The sequence below is a fragment of the Eptatretus burgeri genome, chromosome 1, assembly GCF_056783735.1.
Source record: "Eptatretus burgeri isolate ZD-2024b chromosome 1, Ebu_testis_v1, whole genome shotgun sequence".
NCBI lineage: Eukaryota > Metazoa > Chordata > Myxini > Myxiniformes > Myxinidae > Eptatretus > Eptatretus burgeri.
The window spans coordinates 157956569-157983316 of NC_140961.1; the positions used below are offsets into that span (position 1 = coordinate 157956569).

A 26748-nucleotide genomic window follows, 5' to 3' on the forward strand; every position below is an offset into this window, starting at 1 on the left:
ACTTTGACAAACATGTGGTCAGAAGAACCGATCGGAGCGGAGGAAGAACAGAAGATATTTTCAGGGAAATTTGTCAAAGTCAGATCCAGAAGAGATGGAGTACCATAGGTTGAGTTCCGGTCAGGAAGTTGACCGATTGAGTCACTCCCAATGAGTCATGGAAGTCTTTTGCTGTAGTTCCATAACAGGTGAGAGAGGTAGCCACACCTTGCCAACTGGCACGATGACAATTGAAGTCAGCACATATGAGGAAGAGTGAGTTTGGATGAGAAGATAGAAGTTGGTCCATGTTTTCAAATAGTGAGGTGTAAATCGAGTCATCACTGTTTGGTGGACGATACAGTACACATATAAACATGAGGTGAAATTGGAGGGGAAGCCATAGCCAGAGCTATTCCTGGGGGTGTGGCGAAGTGAGGGCAGTACATGGAGAGTGAGGAATAGAATCTTCGATGAAGAGAGCAACTCCTCCACCAGGACGAGGCTCAGTTCTGTCATACAGAGGAGGGAGTAACCAGGAAGAGAAACTTCGGAGTCAGAGACGTTTTGAAGGAGGAAAGTTTCTGTTAGGCTGAATATGTCTGGTTTGTCAGTTGCAACCCGAATGGAAATATCTGTCAGGTTTAAGCGAATGCCCCGGATATTTGAGGTCCTCATTCTTCATTAAGAGAGAGGGGAGGAGGCTTTGGGTGCAGGGGAGGGGATCGGAGGGGGGATGGTAGGACAAGGGAAGAGGGGGAGAGGTAAGGAGATTTGTTGGAAGTGTGGGGGATTGCTGAAGAGCTCAGGAATGGGGGTGGATGATGAGGATAAAACGCTCTGTGGTGCTGGGTTGAGGTACAATGGAGAGTGAAAAGAGAGGGGGCAGAAGGCAGTTGAGGATCGGAGGAGGTGGAGTGATTAGATGGAGGAGAGAGTGCAGAGGAAGGAGGCAGCTTTTGGATGAGAGGGGGGGGAATTTTAGAAGGGTGAGTGAGGGGTGTGAATGGTGTGAGTAGGGTGAGTGGGGAGATTTGAGGGAGAAAGGTGAGGGGGGAGGTTTTTATAGAGGTCAGAGGGAAGCTTGGAGGGGGAAGAGTGTGATGGTTACTTTGAGAGGGAGGGGTGAGAGGGGTGAATTTTCACTGAAGTTGGAAAAAAATGATGATTGAAGGAAAGTGAACATGAAAAGCAAATTCGGTTTTTATAATTTTTATTTCAGAGATGCGACTAAAGACATTTCTTGATGGATGCAATAAAGGTGAATTGAGAGAATTGAGAGAAGAAACATTGTAACAGTTGGATTTTTTAGGCAAGGTATGAAGGAAAGGTGGAATTGAGAGCAGTCTGTTGAAATAAGAGAAGAGTATTGAATTACGATACAGTAATGAGAACCTCACGTGTGAAAGAGGAAGATGAAGCATTAAAAGAGGTCGGTTTTATTATTATTTTTATTATTTGATCGAGATTGCTTAAGATTAGGTGTTGGGAAGGTTGAAGAAAAGATCATGAGGTGAATGGTGAATTTGGATTGGTAAACACAGAGGGTGGAAACAGGTCACGTGGTTACGGGAGGTGTGTCGTTAAAAGTGAATTTATTTATTGGTATTTTATATTTTTTAAATTAGTATTGCATAAGATTCAGAAAAAGAAGGTTGAAATAAAATTGTGGAGGTGTGAGGTGAATTTGCATTGGTAAATGCAGAGTGAAGCTGATTGATCAATGAAAAGTAACAGGAAGAGGGTGGAGAGGCAAGTGGTTTCAGATGGTGTATAGTTAGGAAGCATACAAGGAAAAAAAATTGATGGATTTTTGAAGTTTAGGTAAGATTGGACAATGGAAGGTTGTAGGAAAAGATCGTGAAGGTAATGTTGGAGTGGGTCAGCCCAAATAGAAGAAAGATGGTGTGTCGGCAGAAGGAGGAAGAAGAAGAGGAAGCAGAAGAAGAAGGAGGAGGGGGAGGAGGATAGGTACTCATGGATAAGCAGGGAGAAAGGGTTGTTGTTTTTTAATAATTTAAGACAAGAAACAGAGTGTCTAGTTGGGAGGGATAATTGGGGGAATTGCGAAAAGTGGGGAAAACAGAAGTCGATGGTAATAGAGAGAGAATACAAATAAAACGATCATACACCGAGAAGGGAGGGACGAATAGGCCTCAAGGAGCCCAATAAGATAAGGTTGACAAAAACTCACAAAATAGCACGATTTTTGAAACAAAACCGAATAAGGAACACACAGTAAACATGAAGGTGAGAAAATAAACTGTTAATCTGTGACAAATAACGACCAGAAACTTAACTTTTAGAAAGTCAGCAGAGACCCTTGAGAGAAGCTGCTGTCCCTTCAGATCCATAAACAAAAGAAATTTCTTCTTTTTTCCAACATGGCTGCCACACCACATGACCAATGACAGCATAATTATGACTAAAACAATCTAGTAGATTAGTCGCACCGATGGTGAAAATTTCGTGTCAATCCGACAGGCAGTTCCAGAGAAAAGGGAATAACAAAATGCAAACACACACATACGTATGTGACCGATCGCTTAACCCGCTTTTAGCTTCATGCGCGTGGGATAATTATACACACAAGTACAAAATATAAAGGCTTTGGATGTGTATGATGATAAAAGATATATCTTGGAAAATGGAATTGACACCCTTCCTCATGGATATAGTTCATAATATCGCCATGTTCAGGCCAATTAACACCAGCCTGGATGGATAGCCAAACTGTTTTAACTTGGAGGTGAACAGCTGGAATTCTTGGCAGTTACAACATGCATGGGATGGAAGCCGGGAAGGCACTTTACCAAAATGGATGAACATGTGTTTATACTCGAACACACAACAGATAAACAAACACAAAGAAATTTGACAATAATGATCTAATAAACACAAAAATCAAAACGGTGATCATGAAAATAATTCAAAGCAGCTGGTAATGAAAAGTGAGATAAACTAAATTTGAGATGTCTCCACTCAGTCACGAAAACAGACAAGGGGAAAGATAAAAATATGAGAATATCCTTTCGTTGATGACGGCACTCAGCTTTGTGTCCAGAGATGTCCTTTTGGAGCCTGGTTTTTGTCAAATCGCGTAGCCAGTGCGTGGAATAATGCACCAAAATGGTGCAAAGTCGCACTCTGCAGCCACATGCATCACAATTAATGTGGACGGTCTCCAACGCCAGGAGCCCACAAACCGCCGTACAGTTTCTCGTCCTTCACAAACACCAAATAGCACTACCTTTCTCCTTGATCGTACAACAATGCCACTGCTGAGGCTGCCAAGATAACGAGAATCGGACAGCTTTCCCGTCGTATCAAAAGGAGACCAGAGGAGCCAACTAATCTCTTCCAACTGTCCATCTTCTCTCTTGAACCTTATCATCCCTGACGTCACCCCAACCAATCAACAACCTCCCGGGGTGTGGCTTGCCGATTACATTTCCTGGGAGGCAGTATTTAGCCTGTCAGTTGTTGTTGTTGTTGTTGTTGTGAAACATGGATCTTTATGGCTGGCCTCGTAAATGTAAAAAAACAAAAACGTAGGACAAGGTCACAGGGGGCAATCACATACTGGAAGAAACAAGCCTTCGACCCCACCGAGTTGCACAACACCTCCCCCCTTCCCCGTGAGGTGAAGCATAATCTTAAGCTCATAGTTTTCCCCACTTAAATTACATCAAGATGTCTCCCACCCGTTCCCGGACAATGCTATATGATACAATCCTATTATATCTTCACTCTGGGATTCCTCCATCATCTCTCACAAACGTAACAATATCTACAATATTGCGTTTATAAAAATGTAACACATACCAACACATTTCCTTCCTATATAAATGAGTTCCGCTGATGATAGTATCACTCTCGCTTCTAAAGACAACTATGATTAAAAGAGTTTATGCCCAACCGATAGTTATGAAAGTCCTTTTATAAATGATGATAGTTTATCAGACTTTATTACTGAAAATGGTGAAACCGATAATAGTGAGAGTGAATGTGAATTTTAATTTTAAAGAAAAAAAAACTTTAAGCAAGATTCTGAATACAAACAATATACTTGATGGCGAATCTGGGTTTTTAGATCCTCGGGGAGGATCTCTAAGTCTTACTCACGTTGTTGTTCTTGTGGACTTTTTTGTTTCACAACCTACAGTTTTTATCAAAACTTCCTGAAACTTGGCAGATATATATATATATATATATATATATATATATATATATATATATATATATATATATATATATATATATATATATATATATATATATATATATATATATATATATATATATATATATATATATATATACCCTGCGCAAACGGTAACGGTCTCCGATTTTGAAAATTCCTCGGAGAAAAAAAAGTTACGACGTCAAAATATCTCCGCTGATGGAAATTGCCTAAAAAATTATCTCTGAAACTGGGCAAGCTTTTTGAATTCTGTTTGCGGAAATCGAACAGGGCATTAGCAGAGATGAATTACCGCACATATCACACATCACTATGACATCATATCAATTTATGACGTCATTCCTATGTTTTGACATTTTTTGTTTCACAACCCAGAGTTTTCATCGGATCTTCGTGAAACTTGCCATGTATATGCAGAAAGCCCACGCGCAGGCAGTAACCATCTCCGATTTTGGAAATTCTTCCTAGAAAAAAAGTTAACGTCATAATATCGCCACTAATGGAAATCGCCTATACCATTATCTCCGAAACTAGTTTGTTTCACAGCCTACAGTTTTCCTCGAAACTTCCTGAAACTTGGCAGATATATGTAGAAATACCGTGCGCAGACAGTAACTATCTCCGATTTTGAAAATTCCTCTGAGAAAAAAAGTTATGACGTCAAAATATCTCCGCTAATGGAAATCACCTAAAAAATTATCTCCGAAACTTGGCAAGCTTTTTGAGTTGTATTTGCGGAAATCGAACAGGGCATTGGCACAGATGAAGTACCGCACATATGATACATCACTTTGACATCATATCAATTTTTATGATGTCATTCCTAGTTTTTGACATTTTTTGTTTCACAACCCAGAGTTTTCATCGGATATTTGTGAAAATTGCCATGTATATGCAGAAAGCCCATGCACAGGCAGTAACTATCTCCGATTTTGGAAACTATTCCTAGAAAAAAAGTTGACATCATAATATCGCCACTAATGGAAATCGCCTTTACCATTATCGCCGAAACTGGGCAAGCTGTTTGAATTTTGTTTGAGGGAATCAAGCCGGACATTAGCACAGATATAAATTTATCGCAAACCTGATACATCACAATGACGTCATATTCGTTTTATGACGTCATCATTAAGAGGACGAGGATCTTAGCTCATTCGAGCTTGATAGAGTCCCGATGACAATTTTACATCTTATCCAGTGTGTAGGAGGAGGAGATTGTGACCATACTCTGTGTTGAGTTGGTGTTGCTTAATCAGTCTCCTTGGCTATTGGGCACAATCATGGATGGGTCGCCACTCCGACACAGGACACCAGCATGCTGGCAGTCATTTTTCCGACCTCGGAAGGATGACAGGCCACGTTAACGCAACCTAGTATTAATTCCACAGCTGAGTAGAATTTAAACTCAGGACCCTAGGATCGAAAGCCTCCTATATAACCATTAGGGTAACACCAGGCATAAATATGGAAGAGATTGAGAAAAATTTGGAGAATATTTCATTGATTAATGTTATACATTATTTAATGTGTATGTGTTGGAAAACTATATGCCTGGTGTTGGCTTAGTGGTAAGGGCATTGGCATTGGATCCTCAGGGTGCCGAGTTGGAGCCCCGCAGGCCACTGAATTAGCCGGCCACTGAATTAATATCAGGGGTGTTGACTCAGCCTGTCATCCTTCTGTTATCGGCGAAATGAGCACGAGTATACTGGTAAATATCACTGTGTGTCGAAAGTCACGAAAGGGTTGGCATCAGGAATGGCATCCGACCCTAAATACATTGCCAAAAGAAAGGGTACCATGATTGGAGCCTGCAAAAAGCTCACCCCTGCTCAAGGAAAAAGGCTTTAAAATGGTGTGATGATGATATGTGGGAAAACTATGCACCAATACTGCAAATCAAACCCAGGTTCTCTGGTGAATCATACCAGTGCTCTGCCATCCAAGCTATCTTGGCAACCCACTGCGAGCTAAGCATTTAATTCTCCCACATATAGAAATGGTATTCTGTTTCTGCCACTGCTTCCAGGACATGCACTGCCAACTATAGGAGCAGCGACAACCTGCCCAAAAGAGGGTCCCTCTACCATGGGGGAACAAATCCATGTCCACTATTATTGCATCACCGGGATGTAGTAATACAATAAATTTGATTTACGGTATGGGCACATAGTTTTCCCACATGTACATATTATGTACGATTGCCTGTTCATTTATACAATTACATATTATTCATGACTGTCATTTTAGGGAAAACGTCAACAAAATATATCATATAATTAAAATAATGAATTATTTTGAAATGAAACCTGAACTTGGATAAAACATAGAGCTTTGAAAAAAAATCTTGTGAAAATTTGATGATTTATTTCCTAAATGCGTAAATAAATGTTTTTTTTTATCTGGCTGGGAGAGGTTAAATAAAATTTAACAACAATAAAAATATACCAAATTCACTAAGATGTTTTCTGGTGGATTCAAGTGGATGTGGGGAAAGTTGTTTCTTTTTAAAATCCTTCTTACCCTAACTTGTTAGATTATGAAAATGTAATAATTTTCACAAAGTCAATTTTTCAACCCGAGTATCAGTTGCTCCCAAAAGGTTTCAAGGTGGGTCTTCCAGAAGAAGACATTATCGGTTTGTTTAAACTTCAAAGCAAACTAAAAGATTATGATATTGAAGATAAAATACAACCATTCTGTCATTCTCCAAAACGTACAAATAACTCAGTTCCTTCAGTATCTTCTTAGTAATAGCATGGATGATACATCTTCACCCCAAGATTTGTATAAAGCAAAAGAGAACCTTATTTTATTTGATAATTGTCTTTTTAATTATTCATGTGCAGCCTCTGGCTGTGTGGCTGCATCATTTTCTGGGGGGCATGGCTGTGCCACTGATGGTATTCCCCCTGCTACCAGCAAGCTGGTAGTCATTTTGCCAACCTCAGAAGGATGACAGGTTGAGTGAACTCACCTGATATTAATTCAACAGGAAAAAACATAGGCTTGAACTCAAGACCCTCACTGAAGACACTTGGATCTTAAGTCAGCCACCTTCACCATTTAGCCAACACCAGGCTTTATTACTGTGTTACTGAAAAAACCCCAAAAAGCAATCCATTATGGATATCTACTACACAAAGAAGGAGCAGCAGACATTCCTCTTTTAATTGCATTTATCATTGTCAATCATACTTTCAACTCCCACATCGCTCAATAAGAAAAAAACGCAAAAATACTTTTATTTGATTCAAGCTGAATTTCATAGATATCAATAATTTTGGAGAGACCATCATTTGGCATGATGTAGTAAATGGCAATTTGAGGATTATATGAAACATGTGAATGGAAAATATAAATATATTGTTGTTCAACAAGATGACATAACAAATGATATTTTTCAATCTATAAATAAATAAAATGAACATGGAAGAATGAGCAAGAACATTTAAAGAACATATAAAATGTTTCAAAACTTTTTCAACAACAGAAAGACATAAAGAAGAAAGACAAAAATTAATGGGTGAAGAAACGGTCGAAAGGAAACAAGAAAAGAAAATTAAACCACTTTTAAAAACTCAATAAAAGATATTTCTACAACTCCCACAAGAGAATATACCCCTAAAAAACTTCAAATGTTGAACGGTTTTGATCAAATGATGGAGCAGCAACTTGATCCTCAAGTGCTCACAGCGATACTGGAAATAATAGAGAAGTGTGAAGCACCAACCTCTCCTTCTTTCTTTTTTGGTCTCTCTTTCTCTTTTTTTTCCAAACTCTTCTTAAATAATTCCTATTATGCTCTCTTAGTTTTCTGAACCCCTCTCACCTCCCCCATCAACTCCATGATGAATGTATTATTTTAATAAGTAATGGCCTCCTGGTTAAACTTCCAAAATCTCAGGCTAACTGCACACCTCAACACCTTTGTTCCTCTGTTCTCATGGCTATGGGACCACCTTGCAGAGGCCTTTTCTTTCCAATTATTACCACCATTGTTTCATGTTTGGAGTGCACTGCTAACATGACTCATGATCTACATTACTTCCATGAAACATTCCTCACCGAACCCTCATACTTGTCACTTTCATTGTTTCCTCCACTCCTTTATCTCTTTTTTCCTCTTCGTTAATTTCCTTGTCTGGTTGTTCCCAATTGTTGCCCGCTACTCCACGATCAGTATAACATTATTGAACTGTCAATTTTGTAGTGGAAAAAGTGATTTACGGTTCGAATTTGGAAGTTTTTCAGGCTGCTAGCAATAACTCTCCTCTTCTTCACATAATATGCCGTGGAATTGTTCATGTCTACCACCTAGAGACTCAGGCCGGACATCCAGCTTAATGTTCATTTGACGGATACCATAGTGTTGTGTAACAAGCTGCTTGCAAAGCACTAATCCATAAGTTTATAGTCAGGCAGAAATTCAAATGCAGTATTTTTTTTTATTTTTCAGTATTTTTGAGATTATTGTTTTGAAGACAATATTTCCTGATGTCATAACGCTCTTCCTGAACATTTCAAGAGCATTTGTGAATATTTCATTCTTTTTTTTCAGCCCATATATCCTCCCAACACTAAAAAATTAAAGCAGTTTACTGAATTGTCAGCCACTTAGATTCAGGCTCATATTTTCATTATTTCTTGAAATGCAATCATCGAAAGGAATGTTTTATTGGTGCTATTTAATTATTAGGTCCATACAAAAGTTGGACTGAAACATTGACACCCACATCACTGCCCCTTCTGAGCATGTGCACACAGTATCCCAAAACTCCAAACCCCACTCCATTTTTTCAAATGGACATTGTAATTTATCGACCCTTTACCAAATGAATTATCATTCTGTTTGTATTGATTGAAACATTCTGTAAAGGACATGGAGAGTGTTTCGATTGAAATATATGGTACTTACCTCTTCTTTTTGACCATTCCAAAAAATATTTTGTGGCAAAATAGTGAGTTGCTTTTCTGGAGGATTCATTGAGTTGAATTCAGCAATTACTGCAAAATTTAACTTTTCAGAGTTTTCTGGTGTCCAGTTGATTAAATCATAGATTGCTGGAGGATCTCCATATTTATCAAAACTCATTGTTTTGTTAAAAATGACAAAATTAACTTTCTTTACATAAAAGAGTAGCTAAGGTGAGTGAAAGGATGGAAGATTAAAAAAAATGGATTCACTTCACCATAAGTAGGTAATAATATAATCAAATAATATTTCCACAAGTTAGATATTCGGGACAAAAAGCTACCCATACTGTCCTTTTGAGATATATCTTACCTGCCAAGGTTCAAAATCCTTTCCATCAGCACACGTCCCATTCACAAAGGGACCAAATGTATCTTGGCATTCCTGCAAATCATGCAAAGCATGTGCAATGGCATACACAGCTGTGTATACATTTAATTGATATTTTTTTTGTAAGACATCATCATAAATAGAGTCAATTCTATCCAGAAGCTCTGGGCTATTGCAAGGAATAAAATTGGTTTCATTATCGAGTGTACAGTTCAAAGTTTTCTTCCAGAATTCGATTATAAATTTGTGGGTGGCACAGTTTTTGTTTCTCAATATATCGTGATAAATATTTGTTTGCATTACTTTAGACAACACAATATATTTTTGGTGTAAATGCATCTGTTACAAAAAGAAATTAAAAATGACATTCCAATGTTGGCACTTGCCTCAAGATAGAGTAAAGTTACAAGAAATTTTTATGTTTTTGGTGATTTGTCCATTCTCACATCAAGATCTTTTATATTCAACTAATAGTGCACAAATATTTGTGTTTATGTTGCCTTAATACATCGAATTTGAACTTACAATAATAAAAATAAATAATAAAGTTACAAAGATCTTCAAATTTGAGGATGTCTCACTTTCAAAGTTGAATTTTTTTATTCCAGATTTAGCAAACAGCTATTTGAATCAATTAATGTGAACTATAAAAGGCTTGTGAATATGAATGAGTTAAACAACCAAATAGGAAAACAGGTTTACAAGAGCTAAATATGGATTGTACAAAGAATGATTAAAGAAAATTAAAATTAAATTATTAACCCAAACAAACATCTCAGACAGAGTAACAATTGTAAATATACATTTGAATACACAGTTTGAATCCACAGAAAACACAATATACATTTGAATACACAGGTTCAGAGATTTAAGAGCTCATCACATTTTAATTGTAATTAAATAATGGCACAAACACCGCCTAGAGATGGAGGGAGAGTTGTGAGGGGAGAGAAGGTTTGGGAGGAAGTGAGCATGCAGATAGGGGAAGGGAAGGCATTGCCACAGGATATGGCTATATTTTAATTACAACTTTAATGTCCCCTTTATTTAATAACTTTATTAAATAAAGTGCCTTTATTACTACCTTGGAGAGTTCCATTTGCATTGTAGTTTGTACACAAAGTCTCATCTCTCACGGGAAGCCCATATAATAATCTCTTTTAAAATGGTACATGCTGTTTGAACCTGTCTGAATGTACCCCCATTTTGTTCAATCCTGTACTAATTCCAGCAGACGGTGCATCTAGTTTTACATTCATCCAAAGGATAGCAAACGCTGATGAATTGGCCTGCCTATGAAAATGAGAGAGGTTAACCCTCCCCACCGAGTTATCTCCCCTTCCATCAAGTCCCCTCTCACTTAATCACAGCTTAAAAACAAACTTATGGACATATAATTCATATATTATGTAAAGTAACTAAACATTAGAGGTGACAAAAATCAGCTTGGAATGATGAAATGCCTACATATGCAATTAATTAGTCACGAGCCTGCCGGGGAAATTACCGAGATACTTTTTATACCGAGAGACACTGGTGATGAGGATGCCGGTGGCATTATGTTTTTGGGTTGCCGGACGTACGTCCATACATGCGGATTTTCTCTGTTTTCTCTGCAACCGCTTATTCAATTGAAATTAAATTTTCACCATCGATGCAACTCATCATGCAAAATTTTGTCAAGATAAGTATTATATCATAGGTCATGTGGGGTGGCAGCCAGGTTTGAAAAACAGAAAAAAAATTGGACCTCTGTTTCTCCTAAACCGCAAGATGGAAAAAATTGAAACTTGTCACCTGGCAACTACTTTGAATAGGAATAAGAGTGATTTGACTATGACATCATCGGTGAAGTTGTATCCCAATCAAAATTTGACAAGTAGAATGCTGCATTCAATCAGTATGAAAATTTGAGAGGTTCTTCGAGGGAAATATTTCAACACAGAAAAAATTATGATGAGATCATCCATCACGTTGTTTTGCAGCCATATTTTATTGAAAAAAAAAGGAAAAAAATCTTCTTCTCCAGAACCGCTCTATAGATCGAAATGAAACTGCATACAAATGATCGACTATCCATCCATACGAATAAAAGGCAATGCGTGTGTGTGTGTGTGTGTGTGTGTGTGTGTGTGTGTGTGTGTGTGTGTGTGTGTGTGTGTGTGTGTGTGTGTGTGTGTGTGTGTGTGTGTGTGTGTGTGTCATTGATTGGTATCAACATATGCGGGTTTCAGAATGTGGAATGGAGTCCACCCATGGTGCGTTCAAAGTATCCACCTTCATTTCGGAAAGGGATCACGATTCATGGACCAAGCTGTGAAGTTTTCTGTTCACAAAGTTTTGCGCCGAGTGCTCTCTTCAGGATAGTCGCTAAGCCCTGGACAGCTTCCAACTGAAGTTTGTTTTAAGTAATATTCCCAAGAATGGTTTTTAATATCCCTGTGAGGTTCTTTGTCATCATCCCTGGAGGTACAACTATCACTGGTACAACTTTGGCAGTCCATAGACCTTGGCAGAACTATCCCCATCAAACTTAGCAGAAATACAACCATTTTCACGTGAATGATTGAGAATATTTCACCATCTCACTGTGCAAAGCTGGTAGAGACCTACCCAAAAAGACTCGTTGCAGTTGATACGAGTGTGCATTGCTGCTACGATTGCTGCAAAAGGTGTTTCCACCAAGTACTGACCTCATGGGATGAATACTTTTGCAACTAGTGAATTTTGATTTGTACATGTTTTTTGCAGGTATTCCTAACATGTTACCTCCTTCAACGATAACAGTGTTTAGATTGATTTCTTTAGTTATGAATAAAAAAAGTTCATTTGGAAAAATTGTTTCTACATCATTTATCGAAATGTGTTGTTATTGGTTGGGGGTGATTACTTTTGCCAGCCACTGTATTTGAAAAATAAACAAATAATTAAATTAAGTGATAAACTTCTATTGTGTCTCTGGAAATTGAGCTCCTCAATGGCAGAATAAGTAGGGATTCATGATAAATACCAATATTCAGCCTCAGCGCTCTCAGTCACTGCACTTGAATCACATATTTGGAAGAAACAGATGACTGTAAACAACTGGAATTGGATTCACAGTGATGATGAGATCCTAACACAACCTTTACATTTGGTCACCTGCCTGCCTCAGTAACATTTCCTGGATCGGGTATGAGAATCGTCTTCAGTCCAATTTACGAACATCTACCATTGTCAAAGAGACAACTGAAATGGGAAACCATCCAAACAAACAAACAAACAAACAAAAAAACTACTCTGATGAGGAATTAACTCCAATTATCAAAAATATAGTAAATGAACAGTTGGTTGTGACTGCAGAACTTTAATATGGCAGAACATAAACACGACATATTAACCAAAGCTTTTAGTGCTGTACTCCTCAAGGTTGAATCACACCCAGAGAACCAGGAAGTGAGAGAGCGTGCATATCGAAGCTTGTTAATGTAACATCGACACTGATTGGTTCATCAGTTATGGCGTCAATGATAACACTGAACAACAAAAAATTTTTTACTGGAGATGTGTAAAGTGATTTAGACTAATTTGGGTACGCTGATTTCAAAAATCATAACCGTTTTGCTGTATCACGTCAGGATTTTCAGTAACAGAAATATTCCCATTGCCTAGAAGTCAGGATTTCAATGAAATTTACAAAAATTCATTTATTCATTTATTTCATCATGAATGCTTCAAAATTATAGAAATTACAGAAAAACTCCACTAGAATGTAATTAAAAATGCTTTAGGCATTTGGCTTTGCGTTTGTGCTGCTCTGTGTCAGTTTCACGATGCAGGAACCAGCAGAAATCGCCCATCATGTTCAGGTTGTGCCGCCCTTGGTAACGCGTCTCCATGAGTGAAATCTCTTGGTGGAATCGCTCGCCGTGCTCGTCCGAGACTGCTCCCAAGTTGTCAGGGAAGAAGTTCAGGTGCTGGTGTAGGAAATGGATTTTCAGGGACATCCTGGAGCCAAGTTTCCTGAAGGACTCCAGCAGCTGCTGCACTATTTCTTCATAGTTGTCCGTGCGCTCGTTCCCCAAGAAGTTGTCTGTCACAGCTTTGAAGCTCCTCCACGCTGCCAGCTCTCTGGGGTTTAGAGTTGTCGGAAAACTTTCGTCCTTCATAATCTGTCGGATTTGCGGTCCAACAAAGACACCAGCCTTGATATTGGCCTCCGACAAGGTGTTGCCAAACTTTTCCTTGAGGTATAAAAACCCACGCCCATTCAGATCCATTGCCCGTACAAAACTTTTCATCAAGCCGAGCTTTATGTGGAGTGGTGGAAGGAAAACCTTGGCTGGGTCGACAAGGGCGACATGCTTCACTTTGTGTCGACCAGGTACATGCTCTTTTCGCTCTTCCCAATCTTTCTTCGTCCAGTGATTCTTGTCGTCTCTGCTATCCCAGAGACAAAGGAAGCACATGTATTTCGTGTAGCCTGACTGCAGCCCTAACAACAGCGCCACCACTTTCAAGTCTCCGCAGATGTGCCAGTTGAAGTCATTGTACTTGATGGAATCAAGCAGCTGCCGCATAGTCTCATAAGTCTCTGTCATGCCGAACGCGTTAGCCAGTGGGACTGATGGTTTCTCGTTGCCATTGTGGAGCAAAACAGCCTTCAAGCTGTTCTTCCCCGAGTCGATGAAGAGGCGCCAGTCTGCAGGATCGTGATCACACCCAAGTTCTTTCAACAGACCGTTGATGTCACTGCAGAATGTCATCGTGTCTTCCATCTCAAAGAACTCAGCCATGTCTCTGTGACATGCTCTGAACAAGGATATCTTGGTGTTAGGTTCAAGTAGATTCCACTGCTGCAGCCTTGATCCAAGCAGCTCTGCCTTCGCCTTTGACAGCGAGAGATCTCTTACAAGATCATTTAAGTCTCCCTGGTTCAGAAGGTGTGATTCTTGAGTGTCGGGTTCAAAAGGTTCATCATCACCATCCTCTTCACCACTGCTTACAGCTATGTTCTGATCAGCTGGAGGTGTTGGAACAGGGTTCTCGTCATCATGAGGCACAGGTTTACGAGCAGAGACGCAGTCAGCGTACTTGATGTGACCTTTATTCTTCTTGTTGAAGCCGGCGATGCTTGTGCAGCAGAAATAACAATCATCATGATGATTCTGCGGCTCACGCCATATCATGGGCACCGCAAATGGCATGCTCGCGCGCTTGCCCACCAACCACTGAGTCAAGGTTGTGTGACAGCTTGTGCAGCAGATGTGTGGTGCCCAGCTCTGTTCTTGGTCCCCCACCTTACACCTGAAGTAGTGAAAGTAGGCGGCCTTCATTTTCACTGCTGTAGATATACTTCGCTGTTGATCTTTTTTGGTATACCGACCACAGACATAACAGAAGTTGTCAGGATGATTGGTACAGGAACGCCTACTCATCTTTATCTGAAAGAAAGAAATATAACACAAGTTAACAACAATTGTACGAAATAGACATGTTAAAGACATATGTAAATTTCATTGAAATCCTGACTTCTAGGCAATGGGAATATTTCTGTTCCTGAAAATCCTGATGTGATACAGCAAAACGGTTATGATTTTTGAAATCAGCGTACCCAAATTAGTCTTAATCACTTTACACATCTCCAGTAAAAAAAAAAATTTTGAAATTTGTTGTTCAGTGTAATCTGAGCTACCGTTGGTTAGCCCACAGTCATCAATATCTCTGGCTCCGATTGCAAGAAGCAGATTGCAGGGTGATGACTCACCATTCACACCAATCGCTTGGAGGTAGGGGGGTTGCAATGCCTCCGAGGCCGATGACTAACCATTTGCATGCAATACCTTGGACAGCGGGAGCAACAGCTTTGATGTTTCCAAGCTGAAAGAGAATGAGAAAACGTACAAATTCCTTTTGAGGCCATAACACAGGGTCCGTGGAAAGGATGAAGGTTGCTTCCAACACATGTAGATGTGAAACACTCCGACCTCGACTTAAACATATCTGTATTGTACTGGTCTGCACAGACCGGGTTTGTAACTAAATGCCGTGCAATGGCAGAAGAACAAGAAATGGCCAATAGTCCTTAAACAGTGCAACTCAAAGGTTGGCTGATCGCATCAAACATGATGTCCCTCTGGCAATTTGAGAAAATAACTTGAGAGTTAGGAGACAACCAGTGCGAGCCTGTGGGAATGTTCAAGGACTGTCAGCCCTTTCTTCTTCTTCTGCCATTGCCATTCCGACCACTGTCCAAGGTATGCACGTGAATGGTGAGTCATCGCCCTTGGAGGGCTTCCATCCCGCCTTCCTCCAAGCACTTGGTACTAATAGTGAGTCATCGCCCTGTATCCGCTCCAGACAATCTGAGCAAGAGATTTTGATGACTGTGGGCTAACCAATGGTAGCTCACATTACCATTGACATCATAACTGATGAACCAATCAGTGTTGATCTTCCGCAGATAAGCCGATATTTGCACACTATCTCACGTCCTGCTTCTCTTGCTGTGATTCAACCATGAGGAATACAGCATGAAAAGCTTTGGTTAATATGTCATGTTTGTTTTCTTGTATATTAAAAATATAGTACTTCCTGACTTGGTGGTGCAATGGTAATATCATCTTATCTGAGTCTTGGAAGTCAGTGATTCAAAACCTGGCTGAGTCATACCAAAGATTGAAAATGGTATGTGCTGCTTCCTTGCTTGATGCTCAGCATTTACAAAGGATAGTGCATGGCCAAACAACCATAGGTTGTGTGGGAAACTGAATTGTTAATTGAATTTATAATGGGGTAAAATGCCAATTAGCTTTAGTTCGTGCTTTGAGAAATAATTTAATAAACATATCCTGGGATAGCTTATTTGGGAGGAATAGGACATTCCTTAGTGTGAGTAAAAGACCTTGTGAAGTCATATTTCTTGCCAGATGGGCAGCAGCAAGAAAATCACAAACTCTTTTCCTCCCTTCACCAGGGCAAGCCCCAATAACAGATCGTTTTTCATCCTGTGTTTGTGATTTTTAACCTTACAAAGTTACAGCTGTTGTTTCTCCAAGAGGCCTCTCTTTGTTCAGTTAATTTCCTTTGATATATTAACCACACCCTGGAGGGATCACACATATACTCGTTATACTCAATGTCTGTTTAATTTTTTCTGCTTGTGACATTGCTCCAGGCTAAAAACTTCCTCTTGTGCACAAGTGTCTGTCTGATATTTGTTACAAAATAAATAGCTTAAACTGAACTAAAGGTTCTTTTTGTCTTAAGGTGACCAAAACTGTTATTACAGAATTGCCAATGAGGATGGGATCGACATCCTCCGTCCAGAGAGAGGAGGGGGCCTTTGTCTAGCGGTCGGCGAACACTGGCGGAGCTGAAGATGAGAGACCTCTGCTGGAGGGTGACCTGTTCCCGCCGGGCAGACTGCCCACCTCTCTTTGGGCCCTGCACAGTCCCGAAACAAAATTTAAAAGGTAGCAATATATATACATAGCTGTTTATTGAGAGAAATAAAAGACTTTTGTGGTTTTCTTTGGGTGAAAGGCTGGTGTCAACCCATAAGGAGATAAGGGATTTATTATTCCCTTATCTTGTTGTGTTTTTATAAAAGCGCCTAGTCATATGCTGGAGGGCAGAGGCGTTGCGCAGAGAGTTGTTGAACTGTCGAGTCAGGAAACAGTGTAAAAGTGGGACAGCATGGGATATTAAGTCATCAAGTTACGTGGATGGCAGAAAGGTACAAGAGTAACCACAAAGGCGAGTAATGAGGGTATTTTGTAACAAGGTTGTGAGAGCCGGGACCAAGGGGTTTGAAGAAGTCACTGAAAAAAAAAGTGGGTGCTGACGAGTGCTCAGAGAGATTTAGAAATACGGTTCTGGGGAACCAGCATCGAAAAGAAGGGGATGGCGAGGCGCCTGCTCCTCACGGGTCAAATGCTGAGTATATGAATTAGACCTTTGGGCCGAGTACTTTAAAAGATGTGAAGTTGTGGACAGAGTGAACCGAAAAACAAATATTCCACCGAGACATAATTTAAAACTTAAGAAGGGAAATTAATGGAGAGAAAAAAAGTCAAAACGACTTGAAAACTAGTCGATTGGAAAATGTTTGGAAGGTGGGCCGAACAGATCCTTAAGAGAGAGGAGCAAGCGAAGAGCATGAGCATCAAGGGGAGTTTAAAAGATGCGCAAGCTACCCTTAAAGAGGTACAGAAAATGTTACCTACGGTAGCTCCCCTCCCTCCGCAGGGAGCATGGGGAGGAAACATTCAGATGACAGTGCCAGTTGAGGGTGAAAGTGAGAGGGAAGATGCGAAAGAGAGTGTGACCTTTAAGGCCACTGGGAATCCGTATAAGGCAGTGGTGATGGAAATGTGAAAAGTAATAGAAGACAATAAACCAGCCAGGATGGAAGTTGAGAGATTGTGTTGAAGTGGGGTGGGGGGGGGGATGGCCCTGCCGTGAAGTGAAGGAATTTGCCTTGGTAGGCTGCATGTGATTTGCTTGATGAGTGAAAGGAGTGGGAGCAGCTTGTGTTCTGACCTGCTTGGGAGAAATATGGTGCAGACAAAACTGTTTGATTAACAAAGAGGTAAATTATTTCAAGCTAAAAGGTATTGCTCGATTCTTATCTGTTGATTGCAAGTGCACTGGGATCAAAACATAAAAACGACAATTCTTTGAGCATAACAAAGCTATTATGGTATCTATGTGAACAGAGTGGCGTGCCAGCGATGGTTTGCTGGTTTGTGTTTGGTGGGTACAATGTGTGCTGGTTGGCACCAGAGTAGAAAGATTCAAAAGTCGATGGTAAGTGTTATGGATTTGGCACATGGCATCAAGCCAGCCAACTATGTAAATGTGGCAGAGGGCACCGCATGTGAGAGCATACAGGTACATGTCACCCATTATATGAATGGCTGCAGGCAGATACACTGAAGTGAGCATGTGCGTGTAAGCAAATGCTGTCAGGTGAGGATGGCATGTGAAAACCATGGTAACTGGTGACAACACTGGAGTTTATACCTTAGTGCAAGGATTACACAAGGTGGTTTGCCATTGCATTCCCGATGGTGATCAGGAAATGATAAAATGGTATTTGTCGGTTTGTGCTGACTACTTTTAAAATTTGGAGTTGTATTAATGGTGTATATGGACGACTCAAAAAGTGTCAGCCGATTTAATTAATTCGAGAAACAGATTGTTTCTTCTCAGACTGCGGAATAGAAATCCAATGATTTGATTGCGCTGTGCTTGTTATACAGGGTGAGTTAGAATGGTCAATGGGAGGGAGTATGTGGTACTTTTACTCTTTCTCCCATGTTTGGCTTACTGGCCAATAATGTGCCTGACAACTATAGTTGGCATTTGGGGGGAGAAAGGTTGTTGGATGTTTGTCCTCCATGTGAGATGATTCAAATTAATTAGAACCACATGTGGTGTTAAGGAAGGGAGTAATTCTAGCCGTGTGTATGACAACTTTATGAACCACGAGTCAAGGTATCTGGTCACCATGGTTACCATGACATGTTTGAATGAGGCATGAGTTAAGGTAAATGAGCTTTAACGATTTTAATCACTTTTTTGATTGATTTGTTCTTTATTTTATTTAATTTTGTGTTCAGGCCAGTGCATTTTAAAACTTCCACACTTTGGAGTTAATTGGTCAAGAAAGGAGGTCCTATGTGTTGTGGCCAGAGAAAGGTGTGCAAAAATATGCATTTTCTTTGTTTGATAAGAGCTGAAACTGCAAAGGGCATTTAAGGAACGGGTGTGTGAGCAGTGTGTGATCAAGGATTTAACAGACCATGTGTGTCTCTCGTGATTTTATGATGTTGCACACAAAACTGCATACATAATATGTAAATGGGCATCATTGCTCATGTTGTTATATTTGTAAACAGGTGATGCGTCTACGTATGTTCCTCCTCTCGGATGGATGTTGATGCATTCCATATCAGAGTTCCTTCGGCCTTGGGGAGCAGCTTGTTAAAGTCAGGTCAATTGATCAACATTCAATGTTTATCGTAACAACCTGGCCCATGTCCACCCGATCATACAGCTCTTTCGAACAGGAACAAACATACTCTCAAAGGAAAAAAAATTAGGAACGGGCACTGAAAACTGACCACAATGCAGCACTTCAGGAGGCAACTCTAGGCAAGTGAAAGAGCCAAGTGGGAGAAAACAGGTGACTGCTATAATGCGGAAACAAAACTTTGGGTCTCAAAGGAAGGTAAAATAGTCGCACCAAACGCATTTTTGCCATGATCTGCTCATCTGGCCCGTGGAAGTGGCCACACGAGCAAATGGGGGATGCAGAAGGAGGAGCGATGAACATGGCACGCTCCAGGATTTGCAGCTGTGGCAGAAAATTATTGTGAAGCTGTGTGTATTGTCAACACCGTAATGTTTTTAAAGTGTTTAAACAACTGGAAGGAGCTCATCACATCGGATATACGAAGGAACTTTGCAAAGCTTTGCAAATAAAAGAACACTTCCACTGTCTATAAAATATGTGATGATTGAGGAAACAGGTTTGAAATGGCTAGAGGCTATTCCTCTGGCACTGATGTCAATGAGGTCAATGGCAAACAAGTGCAGTGGATTGTTCCCACATTAAATACTGATGGGGAGCGACCAATGCGACTGCTGGTAACCACCCATTAATCTTGAAACAAATGGACATACATGGAGAGAGGACAATGAATAACTCCTGTATAACTCTCACAAAGTCGTCAAGAATTTGACTCGCATGTCAAACAAGTGGTACCAGACCGACTGCGGAGTAACACCATGGCAACCAGCCCGGTGACTGGGTGTACATCAAGGTGTTCAAGTGGAAGAACACACTGAGGGCATATTCGACAGGTATTATTGGTTACTCACACAGATTTCAAGTGCGAAGGTAAGCAATTATGCACTCATGCATCTCACTGCAAAATAGCATACAGAAAGTTGTAAAGAGAATAAAGGAAAGGCTCAAGTGGGAAGAATGTTACTGGTGGTTCATGGCATATGTAGCAGTGCTTCTGATTAACATGTGCATAATCATGATAATAAGGACCATAACAGATTGTGAGGGCATTATGGGATTTCCATGGATGGCAGAATGTTTGGTCGGTCCAGACTAGAGCATAGGAAACAAGATATTAGTCGTGACAGGGTATGAATGGCAGAAGCAGGTAAACATCAGGACCAATTGCATGAGAGAGGCATGTATGGGATAAAGACCTTTTGACTCTGTCGCACAATTATGCAATGAAGGAAAATAAGGCGAAGTGTTGGTTATGTGCCCACCTCCCTCACTCTTCACGAACAGGACTGCCAGAAGCTGTCATCCCATTTGTGGAAATCGATTATTGCAGAGCCAGATGGTACCATAATTACATGGCAGATAACAGGAAGGGCATAAATGGGACATATGCTCAAGTAGCATCAAACGGTACATATCCACGACATGGTTCAGCATGTGTGGGAGATGGCTGCAAAGTGCCATGACTGTTTTAAGGGCTGGGATTTCGGATCTTAGTTAAAGGGAATGTTTGGTGGATGGGGAACATGTATACTCCACATATTGCTTATTGGACTCATGATATTCATCCCTCTTGTTGTCATCATAGTGTGCATAAGACAATAATCGGTGTGTTTGTGTGTTTGTGTGTGTGTGTGTGTGTGTGTGTGTGTGTGTGTGTGTGAGAGAGAGAAAATTTGCCACAGTCACTACTATGGTGGTGCATGAAGTTTTCCTAGACCAACTATCTCTGAGCAACTATGGCAACAATGAAGATCCAGAAGATTCAGAAGATCCAGAAAACCCAGAAAATGAATAACCGAGTATAAAATTGAGTCGAGACGCCGTGTCAGTGGGATTTTTTGGAAAATACGAAAGTGCAGACATTCCTGCCTTTGGGACTGATGAAAGCTTTTTTGAAAGAATAACAATTGTTGCTAAAGAACCAAAAACAAATGGATGATTGTGATGAAGGGATGTGGGACAATAAAGATATCTTAAAAACCGAAGTGGACAAAGAATTTGAGCTGCTTGTTTAAATAAAAGCCTGTTAGTATAATTGAAAAAGGTGATTGCCTCTTGGACGTACATGTTCAGTGTGCACAGGGTTCTTGTCTTCCAGATCGCCTAGGCACCCAAACTCTGTGGAACGAGACAGCATGAGGAGGTGGTGGCCCCCGAGGGTTGCAGCCACTTGCGAGGGTGTCGACCCACCAGAGAGCACAAGTCTGGGTGACGCAGTGGAAACGGGCCTTCCGCTAGCTGATGACAAATTTAAATTTCTGTATGTTTGTCCTTACAGAACAAACCTTTGTGTTGTTCTGTATGAACAAAATGGGGAAATTGTTGGAAACTGAATTGCTATTTGAATTTATAATGAGGCAAAATGCCAATTAGCTTTAGTTAGTAGTTTGTGAAATAATTTAATAAATATATGCTGGGAAAGCCTGTAGGGAGGCAGAGCACATTCCTTTCTGTTAGTAAAAGACCTTGTGAGGTCTTATCTCTTGCCAGATTGCCAGCAGCAAGAAAATCACATACTCTTTTCCTCCCCTCACAAGAGCAAGCTCCTAACCGGGCGTAGTGGCGTGCGCCTGTAATCTGGCTGCTCGGAGGCTTTGGTTGGAGGATCGCTTGAGGACGGGAGCTCTGCACTGGGCCGTGCTATGAGAGGGTGGAGGGCAGCCCGGAATCATGCAAAACCCAATCCATATCCCTGTGTCGTAAGAGGCGACCAGGGCTGCATCAGGAAGGGCATCCGGCGTAAAACCTGTGCCAAATCAGTATGCGGATCATAACCGATGATCTGCTGTGGCGACCCCTAACGGGAGCAAACGAACAACAACAACAACAACAACAACAACAAGAGCAAGCTCCAATAACAGACCGTTTGTCACCCTGTGTTTGTGATTTTATCCTTTCAAAGTTCCATTTGTTTTTTCTCTCCAAGAGGCCTCTCTTTGTTCATTTAATTTACTTTTATGTAAATTTTATGTAAAATTTTATGTAAACTTTTACTTTAACCACGTCTGAGAAGGATCACATGTATATACTCGTTATACTCGATGTATGTTTAAGTTTTTCTGCTTGTGATATTGCTTCAGGCTAAATACTTCCTCTTGTGCACAAGTGTCTGTCTGATATTTGTTACTGAATAAACAGCTTAAACTGAACTAAAAGTCCTTTATATCTTAAGGTGGCCAAAACTGCCATGACAGTTGGCAACCATGGGAAGGAGGAAATTCCTCCTCAATAATTGCCCCACTGAGTGCAGTGAGAAAAGTGGTTCCCGACATGTAAATATTTTAGAAGGGACATTAGCCCACAAAAATGCTCTCCTCAATTCTACATATTTAATTGAGTTCCCAGTGTGGAAAGGGCGTTTCAATCGTCAACAGCTGCAAGAGCAGGTTTATGTCATTGATTAACTGACTAAAGAAATCAAGAGCAAACTTATAGACAAAGGCATTGGAAGAGCACACAAAAAGATATATATATATATATATATATATATATATATATATATATATATATATATATATATATATATATATATATATATATATATATATATATATATATATATCAGAAGGCAACAGAGCCAAACAAATATATAATGGAACCTGATAGAAAATAGATTGTAATCGTTATAATGCTGTACCTGGAACATACTCACAGAAATGGTTGGCTTGGAAGTAATGCTCCCGTTCAAGTAAACTGGTGGTGGAGTTTTTGATCCACTATTTACAAGTTCATGGAATGACTTTTCCCTGTGTTCATGATATTCTGAACATTTCTGAGGCATGAGACTTTTCAAAAGCTCATACAGACCTGGAATGTGACCTTGTTGTATATTCGATCCAATGGCACCTTGAAACAGCTGGACATAAGGAGGAGAAGATAGTACTGGATCTTTTATCCATCCATCTGTTCCCAGCCATGTTTTGCCAGATACATTACGTCTCAAAAGCTCTTTGGCCAATGGCCGAAGCTCGTTCCCAATCATGAAAAGCAAAATGACTTTTGTCTTGCTGGTTGAAACAACATCACCTTGAAAATCATGTACAGAATGAATGATGAAAATATTTGTGGAAAGGGCAGGCATTCTGTTGCAATTTGTTGTAAAATGGCATTTAAGAAAAAAAAAATATAGGACACATAATCGAGGCTCATTAAAGAGCTAAAACACAGAAACAATCAGAACACAAACCAAAAAGGGACCAACAGGAGAAAGAGGGAACAGCAACAGCAGGGCGGAGGTAGAAAATAGGTGGAGACGGCCAAACAAGGATGTAGGTAACAACGAGGGGATCGTGAGAACGCAAGAAGTGGACAACATGGATACAGAAGCAACATTTTTGGAGGGGTGGGGGTGGTTTCATGGGTGGAGAAAGCATCATGGTTTTGGATAGGGGATGATCTGAGATGGTGGTGAACAGCTGTCTTGAAGAGCTAGAGGGAAGAATGACATTGAAGCAAGTGTGGAAGTTGGTTCCACAAGCAGGGAAAAAGGGGAGCGAATGGATGGAGGTGAGCAGTGGTTGTGGATTTTGGGAGTTTCACTCGGAGTGGTTTGATGGTTGACCGCGTGCGCCCTGCGGATACCTGCGGAGTGGGGTGGGGGACAAAGCACAGAGAGGGCAGATGGTGCAAGACCAGAAATGAAGTGTAAGAAGACAGAGAGACCACTGACCTGTCGCTAATGGCGAAGTGATCGGCCCATCGACTCACTTTCATCGTGAGAGATTCCAATGATCTTGAAAGACTTGGTTTCCACAGCATCAATGTGAGCAAGGTTTGAAGCAGGGGTGTCAGGACAGATAAGAGAGCAGTACTCCATCAAGCTGTGGAGGAAAACCTTGTCGGTGGATAGTATGAAGGATGCAACATTGAGACCTCACCTTCGGGAATTTACAACAACCAAATATACTCCGTGTGCATGTCACTTCAAGGGCAAGGCGTACTCAGTTGATGTTGTACTTTCTTTATGTTGAATAAATGCCTTTTAAATTGATCTGAACCAGCGTTCATTTAAAGCACCAACACATGGTGACGAGGATAAACTTTCGGAGGAAAGTTTAATTGCCCATGGCACCCACCTAGTTTGTGGAATTCCCCGATTTCTGCCTGTTATTTCGCAATGTAATCCACGACGACGTCATACGACCACATCAATGAATTTGATGGCCATGGAGGTGATTTAAACACATGCTGAATGTTTGGAGTAGTACTTTGAAGCGAATAATATTTTGGATGAGTTACAGATGGAAGCAGTCCTACTGTAGGTAGGTGGTGCAGAGACATTCATGTTATTGCAGAATTCGGCCATTCCCAGGTCCATTAGGGAACTGTAATATTCTGAACTTGTCTTGCATGAATGCATCACTGCAACCCAAACCTGTCAGTTATTGTCCAATGTATCAATTTCTAGGTGAACCGCTAGACAACAGCACAGTCAATTTCGGAATTTATTGCAGAGCTTAAGAAACCCTCACACTTCTGTGAGTTTGGAGATACACTTGAGGACATGCTGCAGGACCTGCTTGCCATTGTTGTTGCAGATGATCATGTACGGCGATGCCTCTGAGCCAAACAGACATTGAAATTCATGACAGTCAAGAAAATTGTCATCACTATGGAGAGTGCAAACAAAAACTTGACTGAAATCGGTGTCACTCGCTTTTCATCTTTCATCAAAGTGAGATAAAAGGAAATCCAGACGTCAATGAGCTATGCTAAAAAGGAAAAAAAAACAAGAACAAAAAAAAAAACAGCGGATATATCTTTCCAATCTCTCATGGAGCCAATGTATCGTCAAATAAATCTTTAAAGTCTGTTTGTGGTCATACATGTGCTGAAAGAGCCTGCAAAGGTGAACCTGCCTCTGACATAATCAAAGTTGGATTGGCGGTTCGGCACCATCTAAAATATGAAAACGAGACTGCCACTGTCAAACTTATGCTGAAAACATTTCATTGAAGCAAAGATTCCACTTTATAGTTTCTTTCTGCAGTTTCTTGTGCTCTCTTTATCATCTCTGTGATGAAGACATCTTTCAGCGTATCATTCCACAAGGCGAATGTTACGTGGACGTTCCAAAAAGAGAGTGTTGCATACCAACCACTTGTTCTCCCGAGACCTTCCATGTATTTGAGAGAATGTCTCCTGAGAACAAGTCTTTCCATAGACGAAATGAAGCATTCACAGAATACAATGCTTGCCTTGAGGCTAATCAGGTCAAATAAATCGTATCTTGAACATCTGTTCTATTTCGCCACAAATTTAATGGACAATTTATGAAAGCTGCATGGGAGCGGAACATTATTGGAATCAGGGTTTTTTGTGTTATTATTTCTGCCACCAAAGGTGAAGGAGGTTATGTTTTCATGCCTTTCTGTGTCTTTGTCTCTTTGTTTGTTATTTACAAAATCAGAGATTTTTAAAGAATATTGGTCAGTCGATTTTGTTGTTCTGTCAGTCTGTTTGTCAGCGACAGGTCAAAATTTTAAACCGATCTTCACGAATAGTCACGGTATGGTAGAGTTTGTCAAAAGGAAGAAGCCCCTTGTTTTTGAGGTAAAAAGGGTCAAAAGTTCAATATAGGCCAATGGTCAACAAATGAGGTGGTATTTGTAAAATTCTCAATTTTTTTTGGTATACCTTGACAACGCTCGTATGAAAGCAAATACACAATGCACAGCAATTGCTGGGGGGGGGGGCATGAGACAAGAGGGGTGTGTGAAGGACAAAACAGTGAGGAACAGAGACAGGAGATATATGGAAGGGAGAGGGGTAGGGCGAGGAACATGGGGTACACAAGATGGACACTACAGGGACTTTCAGGAAGGAAAGTGGGTAATTTGAAGGAGGTGGGTTTGCAGTGGATTAACGGGGGAACAAATGATCGAGGATTTGGATGTGACAGAATAAGAGGTGGTGGTGAACAGGTGTTTTGACGGCCTGGAGGGAAGAATGGGATTGAACAGAGTGAGGGAGTTCATTCTAAAGGCGGGAAAAAGAGGAATGAAAGAGTGAAGGTGAGCATTGATTCGTGATTTTGGTAGTTTCACCAGAAGGTGGTTGTTGGCGGACCTTTAACGCCCTTCAGAAATATAGTGGGGACAAATCGCAGACAGAGCAGGGGGCGCGAGAGCAGAGAGGAGATGGTAGAAGACAGAAAGACCACCGACCTGCCTGCAGTGAGAGCGTGAGAGGCTCAAAGGCTCAGCCTCATCGTGGGAGATACCAATGATCCGAAGTGCCTTG

The 26748-nt window shown here is 40.6% G+C and overlaps 1 protein-coding gene across 1 annotated transcript in view; it reads right to left on the reverse strand.

Annotated features, from left to right (window-relative positions):
* The window catches only part of LOC147035848 (vomeronasal type-2 receptor 1-like), a 97440-nt gene that overhangs the window by 50855 nt on the left and 19837 nt on the right, over positions 1-26748 (reverse strand). The window contains exons 3-5 of the mRNA XM_085881768.1: positions 23159-23532; positions 9471-9542; positions 9102-9326 (exon numbers count right to left, since the gene is read on the reverse strand). Of these exons, the coding sequence (XP_085737894.1) occupies positions 9102-9326; positions 9471-9542; positions 23159-23532 (671 nt within the window). The remainder of the gene's footprint in view (positions 1-9101; positions 9327-9470; positions 9543-23158; positions 23533-26748) is intronic.